Source organism: Triturus cristatus, chromosome 11 (assembly GCF_964204655.1).
Source record: "Triturus cristatus chromosome 11, aTriCri1.1, whole genome shotgun sequence".
Taxonomy (NCBI): Eukaryota; Metazoa; Chordata; class Amphibia; order Caudata; family Salamandridae; genus Triturus; species Triturus cristatus.
The window spans coordinates 140,919,856-140,940,292 of NC_140594.1; the positions used below are offsets into that span (position 1 = coordinate 140,919,856).

The 20,437-nt window shown below is 42.5% G+C and overlaps 1 protein-coding gene across 14 annotated transcripts in view; it reads left to right on the forward strand.

The window, feature by feature from the left end:
* Positions 1 to 20,437, forward strand: part of NCOR2 (nuclear receptor corepressor 2) — a 1,213,077-nt gene that overhangs the window by 1,005,785 nt on the left and 186,855 nt on the right. For all 14 annotated transcript variants that reach the window (XM_085635706.1, XM_085635715.1, XM_085635711.1 and 11 more), the window contains one exon: positions 17,468 to 17,588. In XM_085635706.1, the coding sequence (XP_085491832.1) occupies positions 17,468 to 17,588 (121 nt within the window). The remainder of the gene's footprint in view (positions 1 to 17,467; positions 17,589 to 20,437) is intronic.

Genomic DNA, 20,437 nt, shown 5'->3' on the forward strand with positions numbered 1-20,437 from the left:
GCCTTCCTTGGGCTGCACATTTTTTCTGCTATTAATTTCTAATTTGACAAGTACCTCTTTGTTGTTTCATGCACCCCTCTACGTTTGCGGTCTTTCTTTTGTGGCCATTTTTTAAGGCTTTTAAACGGAACATCTGTAGAATATTGCCCTTTAAGGCAGAGAACTTTGTCTATTCTGGAAAATCGGGAACAATACTAATGTGTTCCTTAGAGCACCACCTTCACATAACCGGTTCGGACATTTCGTTTTATGGACACCTACATTTAAAATGAGTTCTAAGTGCTGATACGGTCCTTTAGTTGTGGTTTTTGATTGTTCCTTTTCACCCTTACTAAGTGTATTTTCTCATCTGAAATTGCATTTCTTTTGAGTGTTTGTGTTATCTCCTTATCTAGAGCTTGCACTATTTTATACTTGTGGTTCATTCAGTTTCCTTTGTTGATTTATTACACACACAATTCTTGCGATGCAGATTGTCCATTTATTGCCAATTTGTTTTTCGATGTGGCGGCGACTTTGAAAATCTTTCTGATCCCATTTTTTGACCACCCATAATTACCTCATTTGCTGGCTTCGGCACCCCAAAACTTGTATTATTCTGGGCAATTGTTTTTATTTTCTTGAGGTTCAAAGTATAAATATGTGTAAAATGAATACATATAGAAATAGTGTACCACAGCAACCCAGTCTCAAATGAATCCCTCTTTCTCTCGCTCTCTGTCTCCCTTCTTTTTGATATGGGTCTGCTCCAAAAAATGTACTCTTTTCAAATAGCTGCACAGCTACAAGGGGCTGGTTCTTCTCTATGTGAGGGCTGGTGTGATTACTTTCAGTACCTTGAAAGACTATGTCACACTCTACTGAAGTGGCAGTCGTGGTTCCAGTGCGCTAGTGTCAAGGGGAAGTGGTGCTCACCTGATAACTGAATGCCCAGCTGGGGTTTCTGCCATGGACATAGCAAACATCGGAACTGCAGCCACATGTGGAGACTGACTTCTTGGTGACATTACATCCTTCCTTAACTGCAAATGACCATTGTGCTTGTAACTCAGTAACCTTGTCTCTTAGACTCACTTAAAATGGCAACCCTTGTTTGCCAAACTCCCTAGCCGCTCGAAGGCTGCTGAAAGCAAAGGTACCCACAGCCTTAAAGCCCAGGCCATCTGAGTGTTAATAATAGTTAATAATGGGGAGAGGAGTTGGCCTAACGGTTAGGGCGCTCGACCTCGGACCTGGGGGAACTAGGTTCGGGTCTCGGTAACGACGCTAAACATCCTGTGATTCTGGGCAAATCACGTAATCTCCCTGTGCCTAACAATTTTTTTTTTTTTTTAAATGAATGTGTGTCCTCATGTAACGTAACTGGTGCTATGTAAAGCGCTCTGATACCTGGTTGGATTCGGGTCAAGTTCGCGCTATATAAAACTCTGCCAAAAAAAAAGTCACAAATAATTCCTTTGAAGATCGCTTGTCATTCAACTCAACATACATACATCAAATCATCTCACAAACATTCCCCCAGTCTTGAGAGTGCCAAGTACTGCACAAAAATTGAATATTTATATCTTCAAATGTAATTAAAAGTTTTTTTCATTCCATGTGGTGGTGAAAATTCAATATAAGCATTAAAAGAGGTACAAAAAGCCCACATGAATACAATACTGAAAAGGAGAGAAAACACATAAGACATTTACATCTGTCATACAATCAAGTTACTCTGTAGGAATCTATAAGAACAACACAATGCAGAAACCAATTTCCTATCAAAATGTGATTGTATATTGCACAAATGTAACAAACTCTAAGCGTTGACGCGTTTCGGTGGATTGTGTAGAATAAAACCACCTTCTTCAGGACAACATTAATAATCCCCTCTTATAATATATAAAACAACAGGTGAAGAGCATTCCGATAGAGAATATAACTTAGTTAAAACATGTACTGTGTGTAGGATGCAGTCTAACTGTTTTGAACAACTGTTTCAACTACAGTCTGAATGTTCCAGTATGAAAAATAATCCTAAAAGGCGCTATATTGTCCTCATCATCCTCATAAGGGACCACAATCTGAGATCTCACTGATTTCACTCCAATATGACTCAAATCAGTCTCCTTTCTGGAGCCAAAAATTAATATATAAGCTAAAAAGCTTTCTTGTAATGTTTTCTTTGGGCAGGAAATATCATTTGTCCGTCCCCGTACCTAGAGGTGAAAAAGCTCTTTGTTTTCAAATCTCCCTCACGCAAACTTGGTGTCTTGATCAAAGTACAACTGTTCCTTCAAAACCACAAGTACCGAGCCCTGCCCCTTTGGTGTGTGGGGCTCCTCTTATTGCATTTGATCTGCATCTGAGGGTTAACCCTGCATCCCGAAGCCCCTGCGGCATAGGCGGTCCACACCCTGGTGTAAGCTGACACCCCACAGCCTTAAAACTCAGCCCATCTGAAGGTTAACCCTGCATCCTGAAGCTTGTGTGGCTTAGGTAGACCCTGCATACTTTGGTGTAGGCAGACACCACACTCAGGACCCAGGAGTTTGTGGCTACAGTGGCTTTCCTTGCATTTACTTGGGGTAAGGGGGATATATAATTTTATGTTGCTTCCAGTTTCTTATTTGTACCAGTCATTGGAGGCATGTTCCACCGCTCTCATTTTTGAGGACCAGGACTTATTTTTCCTCATTGACTTTGACCGAGAGAAAAAGGGAAGTAAATAGAGAAACAAGGAGGAAGAGACATAGGAAATTAACAAAGGAAAAAAGCAGGGATGAAAAGAATCCTGTAGAGTGAGGCAGAGGAAGTGTAGGGTGGTGGTAGAAAGAGGCATGCGGTTGAATCGCCGCTAGGTAGCCTTGGTATTTGGTAGCCATTGTCTTCTGGCAATTCTGGTGGCAGGCGCCTAAAAAAATTATTGGCCTGCTGCACTTATTTTATTGTATATATATTTTTATTTTACAAATTTAGTTCTCGTTATGCCATGCAACCCCCTCGCTAAGTAAACATAATTGAATGGGGTTCATGCTGCCGATGACAAAGATCTGAACTGGCAAGTGCCTTCCAGGGGATGCTGTTCCGCCTAACTCAATAGAAATAAGTGCCCACTGGATGTATAAACGTGGAGCGCCTTGTAAGTGGTTGCTGATTGCTTACTGGAATACTCTGCCCTTATGCTTCATCTGTAGTGCTGATGGTTAATGAATTGCTCCCTCAGGGAAGAAACTACTGTCTGGGTTTAGTGCTGTAGCTCCGTGCCACACCCCTAAAATGTAATAACAATAAAATTTAAAAAAAGAACACTCCAGGTCTCTTCTGTATGTTGGAAAGCAACCTGTGTTGTCCTGTACTGTAATCTGTCGTTTGCCTGCAAATACAGATGTTTCTTGCAGGAACGTTTGAAACTAAGTTACAGACCGCAACAATATTTTTCCTGAATAACAAAGTAGAATGTGTACATATTTAATTAAGCAAAGGTGGAAGAACTGCTCAGAACAATGTATTTAGACTAGGATACAGTAGGTGAGACATAGTCCTTTTGTCTTGACGTACGCCGGTGCACCTTCGTTTGGACATGAGCTTGTCACCGTCAGTGACTAATGTTATGTGCCACTTTTGATGTTCTTGAATGTCGTCTGTGACTTTTTGGGTGTCCCATTTTCTGTAGATCGACCGCTCACTTTAACATTGTTAGCCTTTTTACACGTCATCTCTTAACTTGTGCAGGTTTTTGTTACGCAGACCCCATATTCCGTTGTGCTGACCGTATTCCTTGGCTAGTGTGAGACACAGGACTATTCTAATTTTGCCGATAGATGCAAGTAATCTTGTTTTCTACCCTTATTGATGTCATTGCATATCCTTGGTGGCTCTCGGGCTTCCCTACTGCCTGAAGATCGCCTGTTCAGTTTATTTTGGCCAGTCGTACTGCAAGTCATCCGTTTATTTTTACAAGACCCTGGTAACCGTTTATCTCACCATGCTGACTCACAATGTCTCTACTATTCCCAAAGGCTATTACTTACTGCTTTTAAAACCAGTATTATCGCTATATAATTGGGTTCACTAGTAGTAGTCAACCCCATTGTCTCGAAGCCTGATGAAGGTGGATGGATGATAAGTTGATACCCACCGAAACGTGCGTTGATGTATTTTATTTGTCCATGGTGGCTTGACTTAATGTCAAGTGAAGTCGCTAATTACGTTCTCTTTACTATTTGAAGACCAATATGTTGTTACTAGGACTTTATTTCTAAGGTATTTTCATCTCTTGTGATTATTTCAGAATACCCTTTTTAGGGTTTTCTTCCCACAGGGGTTTTTGCTTCTTACTTTGTTTATGTAATATAAATTGTTTTTAATCACTATGTATTGTATATATGCGTTTTTGATAATGAAATAAAATGTAGATGTTCCAGATAACTTCTGTGTTGTCCCCATTGATTTATATATTGATTAGTGATTATTGTTCAACGTATACATGGCCCCGTTGGCAGAACTGGTTGCCCCGTTTGGCATCCAGCTAATAAGCTATGCAGACGACACCCAGCTGGTGTTTTCTCTGCAACAAATAGAGTCCCCACCGAACAACCTGGCAAATTGTCTGGAGACGGTGGTAAATTGGATGAATCTGTCTCAATTGAGACTCAATGGAGGAAAAACGGAGCTGATGCTCTTAGGCAGACAGGATATTCCCGACCATCTTGCCTGGCCTACCAGTATGGGCGCTATACCATCGCCTAAGACAGAAATAAAGAGCCTAGGCTTTTGGCTTGATAATGTTTTATCTTTTGAGAATCAAGCCAGAAAGACGTCTGCAGTCTGTCATGGGATACTGAAATCCCTCCGCAAAATCTTGCCCCAACTTCCAGAAACAGCAAGGAAGACCGTAGTCCAGGCGTTGGTTTTATCACGAATCGATTACGGGAATGCTATATATCTTGGGGCCCCAACTTCCACTCTTAAAACCTTGCAAGTGGCCCAGAACTATGCTGCTAGGATCTTAACGGGCACTAGTAGGTATATGTCGGCGAAGCCAGCCTTGAGATCGCTCCACTGGCTCCCGGTGAAGGAGCGGGTGCGATTTAAATCGCTCTGCATTACACATAAGATCCTACATAGAGAAGGTCCTTCCATATTGGAAGACATGATAAGTCCCTATAGGCCCCAACGTAAACTTCGATCGAGCGAACATAATCTGGCAATTATCCCTAGGATAAAACGAGCCCGCTCAGGCGGCCGACTCTTCTCTCTGCAAGCAGCAAAAGAATGGAATTCCCTCCCGGATTATTTGAGACTGGAACATACCTTCCTTAAGTTTAGGAAGCAACTTAAAACCTTTTTATTCCCTAGAATTTAATGCGGTAAAACAATGTGATGTGAATTAACCCTAGGCTCACTTTGTACCAAAAGCGCTGGGATGCTTACGGGTAGCCATGCGCTATACAAGTGATTTAATACAATACAATACAATACAATACAATTGTTTTGGGACCCGTAGACCCATTTGAACCACTGGATATGAGTGGATATTTTCTTTGTCTATATTGGAATTTTTGTTTCTGAGTCATAGTCTTGCCTATTCATCAGTCTTACGATGTTTGGGGTGGGGTAGGGTCGGTGTTGTGGGTTTTTTTATGAGGTAGACTGAATAAATACAGGTGACTGCATGCAATCTTGCCTAACTGACCAGAGTGCTAAATAATACCAATTTCATAGCTTTCTGATTGGATATAATTGTACAGTGGGTAGGGCTGGTGCGACCACTGTTAGCAGTCCAGGTGAAGTGCAGTTATGATTTTCGACACCCATGCAGTGGGCCAGGATTTGATGTTTGTCCGGAAAATCTGGGGTCCCTTGTTGGTGTTCCCCAGTCAGTTGCCTAACTTTGCAACCGTATGGGTGTGGCAGTCATGGGACGCATACACTAAAACAAAAACAGGGGCTTTTCTTCTGACATCACATATGGCGTGGGATATTTTTTACATTGGCAATTTATACGTCAGTGCTAAATTTGTGGCGGTGGTTAGCATCCGCCCTCTCTTTGCGGATGGCCTCTTATTGTTATGATCAGACTATGACCCAGAGCAAGAGAGAGGAAAGGCAAGATAAGTGAAAAAGGAGAGAAAGTTAACAAAAAAAGGCGATTAAGGGAGGAAGCAGGCATGAAACAGAACCTGCAAGAGTGAGGTAATGAAAGCAAGTGTAGGATGGTGGAAGAAAGGGACATGAGGTGGAAACAAGACTCTGCAGCTTTGATATTCAACAAACTCGGTATTTGGCAGTCGCAGGCTCCCCCCCAAAAATCTTGTGGCCCCCTACACCTATTATATGCATTTATTGGTTAAACAAATTAAGTACTGCATGTGTGTCGTCTCCGTTACCTTCAATTTTGCCTCCCTCTTCCCTACCATTCTACAGCTGGCGCACAGTGTCGACATGCACAACACAGCAGCAAACAAAAGTATTAGTTACAGCAACACAACCTTTCAATCACAAATGGTGTACATAGCGTCTGTGATGGTGAAAAGATCTTAGAAGATTAGATTCGCATATAAAGTGAATTTAACAGGTTGCCCATGTTAAAATGCGCCAGCATCTGGATGTCATTGGCAAGAATAATATGTTGCACGACGACAGCACAAGCTACAGCTAGCTGAGGGAGTATCTAGCTCCTAGAAGGCCTCCTACACCCAGACACCAGTGTCCACCCGCACGGCAGCTCGTTGACAGCGAATTGACACTATCTCGTGTTCTCACATACGACGAAAAATCCCAATTTTCCAAGTAAAAGGCGCAGCTTAGCAAACAAGAGTAACTGAAAAGGAGCGCGCCGTGCTGTGCTCGTCAGCACATATCCTGCACTTACCAGGAGGCGTCTCCGGCGGGTTAAACATTGACTCTGATTGCTCTTATCATGGGGCAGTGCCCCCCTCCCCTCCCTCTGGCCGCGCTCCGGATATGCGCGTCAGCGCGCGCGGGAGTTCCCCTCGTGCGCGCCTTTGTCAGGTGCGGCTCGAGGCAGGCCCCAGGGCACATGGGTTCTACTTGAGATACCTGTGGTTTTCATGGCGACTCTTTTTTTCGTTCTTTCATGGTCTCGACTCTCCCCTACGACTCTTATTGTATCCTTGTTACCCATTTCCTTACCTGTGTGTCCCCCATTACGTATCCCACCAGGCGAGTAACTAATTTCTGAAGTTTCTGGCTGGGGCCCTGCGCACCAGTGATCCATAGACATTCTTTGGCACGCTAACTGAAGGTTAGCGTTAGCTGGGTCAGTCGTGGTCCTGGCCGGGACCTCTTTACTCACCTTGTTGATATACAATCCATCGCCATTATACTCCCGGGGAATTTTGGGAGTTTTATGAATGTTAAACTTCTTGCAAGATTGTGTTATCCCCTTACCAAGCCACTGGTTGTGTGACGTCACTTCCTATGATGTGAGGAGCTGCTCTGTGAAAGGAGGTGCTGTGCCATATTTTTGCTACCCCTAAGAGTCTGGTGAATAGTCTATCCTGTGTGTTTGAGAGAGAATAGCCTCAAGCTTCAACTTGCAGGTCAGTGGTTCGAACTCTCTCACACCCTCTCAGCCTTCTGAAGTTGGTAAAAACTTTCCATTAAGTGGGACGATGATGGTAGCTACTATTTAAACACAAGGTGGTCATTTGTTTTTTTGTGGGTTGAACTTCACAGTTCAAGATTATTATGACGCCGTTGCTTAGCAGTGGCAGTAATCATAGGCGGTATATCATTTTGTACTAATCGCAGGTACTTCACCAATACTCCCAAGGGACTAGTAACAGCAGGCCGTATCGTCCCTGAGTAGACACCGCAGACATTTTCTATTTGATCAAAGATAGCGTATGTGTGCGGTGTTTGGATAACGCAAGCTTAGTTGATAATGCAAGCTTAGTTGATCGACAGTGGAGCACAGTACAGGGTCAAAGGTAACATAGACTTATTGAAGGGATAGCTTGGTTCTGAGAGCGGAAGTGAACTGTTCTTTAAAGAGGCGTGCCTTCAGTTCTTTCCAAAATTTGGGCAGACTCGGTGAGGTCCTGATGGATACAGGATTGTTGTTCCAGATGCTGAGTTCATAGATGGAGAAGGCCTGTTGATTGGTTATTTGTTTTTGGTCTGCGGTATGATGGTGAGCTTCCCAACCAGATATGTGGGGTGTCAGTCGTTATGCCGTCATCCAACGCAGCAACAATCATGCTCTGTTTGAGCTGTAATCACCAGCTTTGTGTGTTTCTGTGGTAATTGCCAGCAGTATACATCTACAGTTAATCTCCAATCGAGCTGTGGGCGCAGGCAGTATCTGTCTCTGCAATCTTTACAGGAAGCGTGTGTCTGAGCAGCTGTCGCAGCCAGCATATCGCTCAGCAGTAATCTCAGGTCATGTTCAGTTAAACAGTAATCGGAGGCGATAAAGCAAGCAGTGAACTTTACCCAAGTTCATAGTGTGGCCGTTTTCAAGGGAGTATGTGGGACCCAGACCTCCACAGTCTTCTGGACCAGTGCTTTCCACCTGGAACACCCATAGAGTCCATTGGAACGGCGGAGCGAGATGCTCTGCCTCAGCCCATCTCTGAAGCGCATTTTGCTACTTTTATTACGACGGCCATCTTGAGTGTCCCAAGGAAGACTGGAGATGGCAGCCCCACCTGAGAGGATTTTGTAAGCATTTGGTGCAATGTTTTCATCTTGTGCCATCTTCAGAGTCCGTTTTAAGATTGGAGATAAAATGGCTGAACTGTTGAATTACACCACATATGTCAAAAAGTTAGAACTTTACCCAGAAAGCATGCTTTTTGCGATTTGGTGTAAATACGTTGAGCTTGTTTTCAAGAAATTAGCATTTAAAGAAGGGCCCAGGTTGGAAATGAAGGGGTTAACCCTCAGAAAGTTAGAGATCTGAATCATTGGTACAGCAAGAGTACCACGGTTCTCCAGCAGCAACAAGCAATTTAAAAAATCTGATTGGGTGGACGAAATATCTCGATAAAAAGGTACAAGGTGGGTAACTTCCACTGTGTAAGCCTAAGGCCGTACGCATTGGGGATTGCACTGTCTTAGGTAGGAATACTGCAAATCCATGGCTGAAGGCTGTGCACAGCATTGGTGTTGGTCATCCATGTGGGGGTTGATGTACCCCCAAAGGAGTTGGGCAGGTCAGTCCCTTTGGTCAACTCTGCTGCACACAGACAAAGATATGAGCCAGGATCTGAGTAAGAGGAAAAGAAGGCCCTCCCTAAGTTACTTTTAGGTCCAAGAGGAGGGAGGAATGAAAAAACAAGTGAAAATATAAACCTCTGTACTGACCTATTTAATTTATCAAACGACCAAACAAGGTTCTAAGTTACCAAGACCCTCTGCATGTCATACATTTACATGAAAGCCACAATTATTTTTTGACAAACAATTTATTATACAATTTTATCTTTTTATGAAAGTTTATTTTATTTTATTCTATATAAATTTGAGTACATCTCTCTGAAATTTCACACAGTTATATATTCTTGTAACGTGATATTTTCAATTAAGACATCCCATATACATACAGAAAGATATAAAAAAAACTGTCCTCATTCATTCATTACTACTGTCATACTATCACATACTCTCATTCATACAATACCACTTCAACAACATACTATATATATAAAAAAAGAGGGACTTTAAGACCCTATGATGGATCTCAAGATGTTTATTGGCGAACGTATACAATTATTTCTCAAAAACCATAAATTACAGGAGATAAAAATCTCCGTAACCACTTTCCTGCAAACAATTTGCGTTATACGCGCGTTTCAGTGGAAAGCCACCTCCTTCAGGACCAGGTTTTCTGAAGATTCATTTAAAAAGATCAAGGGATGTCTTAAAGTAATTTGTATAGACTGTTTTCTCTCAAAAACGGGACCTTCTATGTTACATCCAAAAGATTCAAAGTTCTCCAAAATATAATCACAGACAGCCTATTTAGATGGTAGCCAGACTGTAGTTCAGCAGGTCGTTTAGCAGACAACTCTATTAGAAATGAAGCCTCATTTCTTAGGGTGATCTAAAGCGATGAGTCTCTCTACCACAGTCCTTATTCTCGGATTAACAATGTGTATTCACAATTTTCTTTTTAGTGCGTTCGTTTGTCCAAGTATCTGCTGCTGTATTAGAACGTATCCTGCCGGAAGGTATTTCCCTTTCACGAGCCAGGATCTGGCCAGAAGACAACCTTTGCTGAAGGGTTGGCCACTTAAGTGGGGTTGAACACTGGGCCTGGCATATCGCAAGACCCTGCAGCCAGCTCCCTATTGCACTTGGCCCAAGGCCACGCGTGGTGTGGTGCAGGGAGTAGGCCACAGGTTGCTTGAGGGGGTTTGGCTTATGCCAAACCATGAGTCTGATCAAAAACCACAGAAATTCACTGAAAAAAACGGTTAACATGACGTTATAGTTGGGTGTTTTAGAAATATATTATCTTAATTAAAGAATCTCCCCGAAATACAAAAAAAAAAGGTTACAGTGACGCTATAGTTAGATGTTGAAATGAGATAAGAATTAATGTTTAAAAACTGAAAGCCACTGAAATTCCCCAGTTATAATTTAGCGCCCTGATTTTTGACCTTTTACTTACCTTGATCTACACTGAATCACTACTGAAAGCTGGGGACCCCCGTTCAAGCAATTTATCTGATTTGAACTTCAAAACTACACAAAAGTTCATGCTTACAACAAACATACACACATGATGAAATATTTAATTCAGGAATTAAAAATAGCTGTTTCTAAAAGATGAAATGATATACAAGACTCTAGCACATCACTTTCTTTTTTGTTCTTTGTGCATGCTGTAGTCTTGTTGTCACATACCAGGGCGTCAATTACTTGGACTGGACCCATGAACCAAGATGAGGATGCTAACTTAATATTTACCCTACATTTTCAAATTCCTTCACACATACAGAGCATTAACATTTTTTTTAATTTAGCAGTTTTGCTTGTGGTGCATACATATTTTAATAATCCACTAAAATTTAATTTTCTAAACAATCGTGTATGGGAGCGTCACAGGTTAAGAACTGCTGGTTTAGTGAACTAACTATAACTGCATCTCTGCCATTAACTACCTAAGCAGTCACCTGTTAAATCACTCATGACATCACTCATGACATCACTGATAACATCACTGATGAAATCACTGATGCAAGTGGTACTTCATGTTCAACAAGGTAAAGACTGAGAGCACCTGGTGCGGGTCGCAAAGGCTTGACTCAAAGTAGATTAAACACAAAGCCCGTTGCAAAAACAAATCTGCGAAAAACCCCATATCTTCGGTTCAAGATGGATTATCCACTGGTCTGTGCCTGGGCACGGGCCCATGTTAAATATTTGTTATACAGTACAGGGGCACATTGTATGTTAAAAGGACGTGTATAATGTGTATATTTTTATTTCAAGAGCTTTAGTGAAGATTTTGACGCTTTGAGCTCTGTTGAATATAATAGAATGTGGGTGTGAGCCACTTGGAGGTGGTTTAACTCGGCGGCTGTCAGCATGGCTGTAAAGTTGTATGCCATTGTGCTTGTCAACCGACAGAGGGTTTTCCATGGGGCCCAGCTGAAGGTGTCCATCAATGGCTGAAGCTAACTTGTCAACCTCATGACACAATATTAAGGATCATGTGTTGAGTCTCTAAGAGGGTAATCCCATCAAGGGGAACAAACTCTTTTTTCAGAGGATGTTCAAGATTTAAAAAGTGGTGACCCTGTTAAAGTCTGGAGAGGCAGTTTAGTAAAAAAAAAAAGGCCAACATCCACCAAATATGTGGATGAGTAGACAGATATCCTATGGGTCCAGCATGTGAGCAAAGTTTGTCCATTATCACTTTATTGGTGATAGATAATTGGTTACAGGTGTTGCTTGTTGATTTAATTCAAATCCAGAAGGCCTACAGGACACTATCGCAATCATTGGATAATGTCATTGGGATTTCATGTAACATATCATTAGTTATGCATTATGTGTGAGGTCATTAGCAGCGCATCACTAGGACACGAGCGGTAGTTCCTTCACTAAACTATTAACTGGTGAATTTCAGTGGTTTTCAGTTCTTAATCGTTAAGTGCTGAAACGAAACAAAAACTAACTATAACGATACTTCAACCTTTGCTTTTTTTTTTCAGCATAAATTTATATACATAAAATATGTCTTCTTTTTTCCCCACACCTATGTGTAGGGGGATTTTAACCAACCCTCCCATCCATTGATCTCTCGCTGCATCATTCACATATTTCCCCCACCTATTATAGCATAGAGGTCGGGGGAGAGTGTCAGCCCACTCTAGCCATGGGTTGACTTCACTGTGTCAGCATTTTGCTGATTCAGATGAAGCATATACGCACACAAAATAGTTACCTTCACTGCTACGAGTTACAGTGACTGTGTACTTTTGAGACCAAAAAAGGTTTTGCTTTCAGCCACATTTTTTTTGTATATGTATAAATATTGATGCGTGTCTGCAGATCCCCAACAGTACATTTTTAGAAAAATCATGGCAAAAACAAGCCACCGCCAGACTTTTTCGCGTTGCCAATGCTTGTTTTTACGGAAGTCCCACTCTATACATCGCCTAGCCGCTAAGATAATTCGGCCAGTTGAGTGCGTGCTGTTGAGATTAGTGTGCGATTTGCGTGTTGCAGGTTTAAATCTATGCAAGGGAACCTCAGCCTTTCATCCTTTCGATTCGGGTAAAATCAGAACCAATCTCAATAATTGGTTCTATGTGAAGTGCTATTCAAGAACAGGTTGCTATTGTTATTAGCTGTAAAGTGTCTATTATTCAGGTACTCACACTTTACCGCTCCACCTGTCCCAGAAGCAGTTACGAACGCCCCCCCCCCCCCCCCCCCCCCATCATCTATTTGCAGCCACGGTGCGCCCAGATTCAAGTTGAGCCATTTTCATAGAAGCAGGCGGCTGCATATAAATACAATAATATGTGCTTTGTCACAGCTGCCCCAGAATGAGAGAATTCTCAGCGCATCATCTGTGTACATACAAGCGTTCATGTGATCTTGCACAAATATTGATCATGAGGTGTTCAGATTCAAACGGACCTAGGCCAGCTCGGACACGTGACAGACACATTGTTAACTTTATACTTATGGACACGTTTCAAATTCCTAATGCTAGGTTCAAAATACACACTTGGTTTATATATCGTATCGCTAGTGGAGAGGCCCAGAGAAAGTGGGAACCGAGGTCTTGATAACGTTTTTGAGAAAAAGGTGCAAGCGTCTTTGGCTGCAGTGATACGAACATGAAGTGCATGAAAACAAAATAATTTCATACACAGACATTTGAACTCTAATGTAAGCTGTGTGACCACTTTATTTATATTTGTTTTGCCTTTGCTCCATGTGGTTCAAAGCCGGTGGTTTGTGGTGCAGGCAGCAGAAACAGCCTCCCAGGTTCAAGGTGTCCAGACCCTAAAGGAGAGAGCTGGCCTGGCCGCATGGGATACAAGAACGCGCCCTGTAGGCAGAGGAACAGAGAAGGCTCCTTTCAGGGCGGGTTGAGGTGTGAAACCCTAAGTCTATCGAGACCGGAAAGCTCCCTTATGTGGAGCGGCTTATAATGTTTATAAATTTACACGGGCTGCTGCAGAGAAATACATTCACGTGAGGTCGATTTCTTTCGCCCACTGCTTATGCACCAGGGGAACTGCTTCAAGGCACATGTTACGCCCAGATCGGACTTGGCTTGACCCAGATTGTGGGGTTGTATTCCAAGCAAATGTTGATAAATTCTGCTTCTGTGTATGGTGTCAGGTCCTGAAGCGTTGGGATTTTCTCGTGGGATTCTTCAGAAGTTAAGTCACAAGTCTAAAGTAAGCGCTCTTATGAGAATTACTGGTAAGGTTGACCCTCTACGAATATCTGAACATCAAGTTGCTGGACATTTTTACCAGTCTGTCATACTTCTGGGCATAATGACCATGGCAACTCGCAGTAATTTCCCCAGTTTTACCAACATCTAAATTCTGTTGTAAATCCCCTCTGTAAAAGGGCTGAATCTTGTTCTTTGTCTTTAGTACAAACCTCTCAATTGAGCAGGAATAGATTGCAGTGATCGTGACACTGTTTGGCATCATCAGTGTATTTTTCACCGCATATAAGCCAAAGCTATAAATGTATGAGTGCGATGTAAAAGGAATCATTTGGTCTTGGAAAGAAATATATACAATGGGGGGAAGGCCTACTAAGCCTTCTACGAGATGGTTGGGGTAGCTCTGGAAAGGCGCTTGCTCAGTACTGTATGGGGCAGGCATGCTAACATTTTCCAAGACTGTTGTTTGATGCCATTGCAAGAAGTCTCTTGAATTTGGGAGTATCTTGTGCATTTGTGGGGCTTGGCAGTACCCTCACCGCCTTCACTTGGTTGTAATGTGATTTATTCTATTTCTTGAGATTTTGCTGCATCGGAGTGCGGTGCAGGTTCTGACCTGTAAATTTGTCGGTGGACTTTACGTTCTTTTCGCATAGTCAACATCATCTTTCTTGCGAAATCCATGTTGAAAGCATCTCTGTGGCATGATATGAAACTGGGATGTCCAGGGTTGGTCCAGGAGGGCTGTAGCAAAGCTAGATTTTCTGGCTAACCACTTACGTAATAAAAAAAGCAGGATTAAAATTAATTCTATATAAATGTATTTGATGGTTATACCCTAAAAATCTCCCACGTTTCTGGCCATTTTGGGCCGATTTTAGACTCCCCAGATATGAAGCTTTTCTTCCAAAGACTGTAATCTTGCAGTACTGTTCAGGAACAGTAAAAAATCTAACAAGCACTCTGTCACCACAGCAATGAGCGGATTCACTTTTAGGGAAGAGGAAAGGAAAATTGATGACGGCATTCAGCTAGTCAGTAGATAAAATGAGTCAAATAAAAATTAACAAGTGTGCCAGTAAAAAGGCTTTCTGAAGTCTAATGTTTCAATTTATCTTTTACAGTTTAGGAGTCCAAACCTTGGGTGTTCAAATGCAAGCAATTGTAGTGCCCAGGGAGCTTTATAATTACCAAAAAAAAAACTGTGCACCAAGTTACATTTTATTTGACACCTTTAGATGTGAAGAAAGTGCCCTGTATGTCAGAGTGAGATCAGGGGAGAGGACTTGGACACACGTCATGGCTGAAGACAAGCTGCTACAGTGCAGAACCACTAATGGTGCCTCAAGGCGCACATTATTGAATTTAGCCGCCTCATTAAACCAGAAAGCAGTGGCGTCGCTCTCCCTGTCAGCCTCCAAATTTGATTAACAAAACATGTTTATTATCATTTATTTTTCTTCCATTGAATAAGTCTTGGGGGCGGGGCCATCATGAGGCAAGTCACGAGAGGGAGTGGAGAGCACTGCTTTCAGTGCGCATGTGGGTTTGGTTGGCCGTCTCAGGACGGCCAAACCAACATGCGCACTGAACTGTCTCCAACCGGAGCTGCGTTGGAGACACAGGCGCTAGTCTCCGAGGCTCCGGCCAATCCTGGCACTGCTCACATGCATCAAGGTGTCACGGGGTCTATACGTCTCAGGCCGAGCTTGAGTAGTTGCTCAGCCTTGGACAGGTTGGAAGTGCTTACGCAGATATTCATTGGACCAGTTGCAGTGGGCCAGGCAGGGCTGCACTTGTGCAGGCACAGGGGCCCTGGCAGGGCTGCTCGTATCAGATGTGTGCATTTTAGAGCATTACTTGCTGTCCCATCACAAGCTGGTTCATATCTAATGGCTTCCAGAAGCCGAGCTGGCCATGTGACTACGCTGATGTGTACATACTTAAAGTATACCCACACATACCGGTCATTCTTGATAGCGTTAGTGACTTTCCAGTGACCACTAAACCTGGCTCAAGACAGCCCCGGGTCTCTCCACCTCACCAGCCCCCCAGTACACACTTGCGGCGTACATTGTGAAAATAATTAAAAAGTCCTGTAATGAGGCTCTGGTTGCATAATCCAGCTATTAGTAGAACCTGAATGGAGAGAATCCACAGGTGAGAAAACAGTGAAAGGCGAGTTTTTCAAATGAATGATGACCCCGTTATTTCTTGCAACACTGCAACAGCGAGGCGCTTTGAGAAGCCCGATGGCCTATAGAATCAAAAGATACACATTGAGCAGTCTCTTGGCATGTCACGCTAGTCCAAAGCCCCTTTGAGCAGGCAAAAGACACGTCAGTTTGTTGGCATTTGATGACGTGTGATGTATTTGTAACGCAGCCCCTTTCCTCCTCATTTTTGGACAGCAAAGTGAATAAGATAATTTGCTATTAAATGCATTTTCAGACAGTTTCAGTCAAGGGGTTGTAGTGTTTTAATTCATCTTACCGTTATTGTATGAATTTGTTTTTTCATTGCAATGATGTCATTTCCTGTAACATCATCAGCATCAAAATTTGTCACTTCATGGCATTTTATAGAGTTCAGTGGTTACCCGAAGCTACTGCTGCGTGTCAGTGCATTTGAGGTCCGGCGTTGACCAATACTTTTTGCTTTTTCATTAGTAATGTACATGTTTGTAACGAAAAATTCGGCCAACTATCTTCATCCATTGGTCTTTTGTTGCGTCAGTCAGATTTTTCTCCTACCCCCATCTACGGCATCAAGCATTGGGCCATTGCTCAGCCCACGTCAGCTAAATTTGTGAGTGATGGCATTCTGCTGTTTCACAAGGAGCACATCTGCACACACAGTAGTTCCATTCAGTGCCTGGGGCCACAATGGCAAGGTGCTCTTTTTGAGAACAAAATATATTTTAGTTTTTAGCCATTTTTAATATTAGCCAGAGCCTGGCAGCTGCCACGCCAATAAAGTTTAAAAAAAAAAAAGGCAAAACAAGCATTGACAAAGCCAAAAGGCTGGCACCCAAAGGCAGACCTATTACCTTTGCCAATGTTTGTTTTTAGAAGGTAGCTAAAGATGTTTATGGTAAAAGACAGACATAGGTTAGACTAGACTCCCATTTAGGATTGGCTTTTTACAAGTGGTTAAGATACTGTTTTGTTGTTAGCTATGTTTTGAAATCCTGGCGAAGGCGCTTTACGCAGCTGTGATCTTGAACAATTCTAATGGATGTTTCTTTCCTTTAAATACTCATTAAAATGTATATTGGTAGAGTACACACAAGATTGATAGTAGCAGGTGACAAGTGTCCCCTCTTTTTCCTCCAAGAAGCATGATAAGCAAATGAGTGAATCCACCCCAATATTCAGGTTAGATTCCAGACCAGGTAAGAGAAGCCAGCATTCGGGTTGCTAGTATAATGCAGTCGTTTTCATTCAGATGTAGAGACGGGGGAGTGCGCTGACCTTTTAAACTTGGGATGATACAGAGAGGACAGAATGCGCGCCCAGCCGAGCGTGACATCATTTTGGATTTGTAGATAAAATTGCTCATAATGACATCTGTGTTTCTGTGCAGGCTGCTGTCTCCCAGGCCCAGCCTTCTGAACGCTGCCAGTGATGCGAGGATGAACTCTCAGCCGCAGAAACCACTGGACCTGAAACAGCTAAAGCAGCGCGCAGCTGCCATCCCGCCAATAGTGAGTACCTGGCGGCGCCAAGCGGCCTTGGAGCTGTTGCAAATGGCCGCCTCCTTGTCCGCGCACACCCTGCTTCAGCTTTCCATTCACCCCCATGCAGGCCTTCAAATGCAGCTTCTTTGAATTTTTTAGTTTGCAGAGAGATAGGATGGCCCTTTGACCTTTATCTGCACAAACGTATAATATGTTGCCACATTTTACAACAGTGATTGGAGGACGTCTGCTATGCTATTTAGTGCACACAGAGGTCATGACCTTTCTCTACACAAATGTATAAAATATACATATATATTATTTAGTGTTGTGGCCTTTCCTTCACATTCCTACAATACTAACATAGCCGACCTTTGTAGACTGCCCAATAGGTTGGAAGTAAGTCCCTTGCCCTGCCTAGAATTAAGTACTCTGGAGCAGGCATGCGCAGTTGCGTGCACACAGCTGCAGTTTTGCTAACTTACTTCAGATACCCCAACAGTGCTTTGTGGTCCTTAAACAGGGCTTCTGTGCCCTTTGGGTACTGTGATTAGTTTAAGTTATAACTATAGAGCACGAGACGGAGTGGGTTGCCTCTATTTCAGATACTCTTTCCTTTTTCCCGGCACATCCCGGAGTTTGGATTGTGATAGGGCAATATGGCCGTCTGGCAGCCACCATTTCTCGATATATTGGATAGCTGTAGGTTTTTAGGTCTATACCTGCCTAAATATTGGTAATAATCCATTGCACTGATTATGAAAGCTCAATCTATGCAGGATTGGTAGAAACTCTAGTACGAAAACAGGGAACACGGAATATAAAATGGGCTGCTTCCTCTGCAAGATTTAATATTTACTGATAAAAATGTGATTGCTGTGGAATTAACATTTGTTCGCTTTGATTTCTGAATGCATATTATTCTTTGACTGAACATTCATTATTGTATTTTATACAGTTTGAGTAATTGTTCTTAAACGTAGGCTACATATTAATTTAGAGAAAAGATCTTACTTTTTTTCATTATATTTTTGTCTAAAGTATATTGCTAATGTGCACAAAAAAAAATGACAGTGAATTTATTGACTGTTCCTGAAATGATACTGCAGTGCCATTTTTATAGTGCTTAGTACTACTGGTGAGGCGCTGAAGCACCTTTGTCGTCAAGTAACACGCTACTCCTAAGCCCATTGTGAATGGTTCAGTCAGACGCATGGGATGGAAAGTGGGAGGAGAGTTTAGTTCTGCGTTTTCTGTATTGTGACGTGTGTTTCTGTTAAAGGTATTCAAAGTTTCAAAGCTGTTCCTGTGCATTGGTTATAGGCATGCTAGAAAGTCAGTTTGCTTTGTTGTCATGCTGTTCTTGAAACCAACCAGTTTATGGATTACTTGTCCTTTCAGATATGCGTTGATTGCAATTGATATAATAGACTGTACCAATTTAATATGTTTGTAGATCATGAGATCTTTAGCCATGTCGGTACATTTAAAGTGAGGACCATCGAGGTATCCGGGAGGAGTGTCCCAAGCGAGGGGTCCGGTCATGTGACCTCGCATCCACCAATCCACCAATCAGATGCTCAACCAAGGGCAGGCTAGTGGCCAATCCAAATCAAGCCCCTAAAACGATCAATAGGAAGACAGAGAGGAGAAACAAAGCAGCACTGGCCCCAATCTAAAAACACTGTCTTCTTTCAACAACTAAGTGGCTGTGCACTCAAAAAAGAAAGAAGCACTACTCAACATCAAAGGATAACCACCTCCGCATGTAAATCTTGTTGTAGGATGCGCCACCCTCTGATTTGAGCGGTGAAGACATGCAATTTTACACACATATGCATGTAACTTCACCCTTGAATAGCAAGCAAGTAAAGAGTTAAGCCTAGGAGTAGTAATAAATGTACATGCGAGCAAATATACACGTGTATATTTACCTTTGTTAATGTGGTCTTTACTCAGTATTGGCAAGCATAGTGTGTTTACACTTCTTTGTGTTGTTTTCTTGGGCTGTCGCGTGTTATGACATTCCGCCATGGTTGCTTTTGTAATGTGAACTATCGCTGGGGCTTCTTTTGTAAGACACCAAAACCACTTCCTTTCCGTTTTCTGAAATATGTGTCCATTTAATTTTATGTATGCCAGTCTTAACAATTTTCACAGGGTTGAGGTTGTTGTGTTTGCATCTTTTCATAGTGATACGACATGGCTCCTACTGAGCCTTCATCAGGGTCGATTGATTGGGAACAATCTGTCACATGAGAGGTGTCTTAACAATTAATCTGAGGACAATTCTTGCCATAATGCTAGTCAATGGTGTTTGTTAGTGGTTCGCACTGGAGGTCTAGGCTGAGGAAGCTTGCCTATGGGGGTGGTCTTGGTTCTAAAACAGTAGTGGAGCAATGGGCAGATTCGAAGCAGATAGAAGTCCAAAATAATTTTCCCCGGCACAATGAATTGGTGTGCTATAGCATCAGTTCCCTAATGTTGTATGTTTCTCCTGAAGTTTCAAGAATGTTGAGGTTAGTTGAGAATGGAAGACCAGCTCATTGATAAAGTCTCCTTCCAAATGTTCGCATCTTCTCAAATAGGCATTTTGTATGGAGTGATAGCAGTTAAATGCAGTTGGATCTTGGACCTCCGCTGCTTCTCCAACTCCTTCTCTTTAGAAATAAATGTTTTCGGTTGTGGGCAGTCTGCCTGGCCATCACTCTGACGTCACTATGGATATATATTTCTGTAGGTTCCACTTGAGCTCCCACTGAAGAGAGGATTTCCAACTGGGAATGGTTATCTTCCACGCAAGGCTAGTTATGTACTTGGGGATGTCTTGGTGTCTTTTTGGGCAGTGACGGTCACGGTGTCGCTGGTAACTGCAT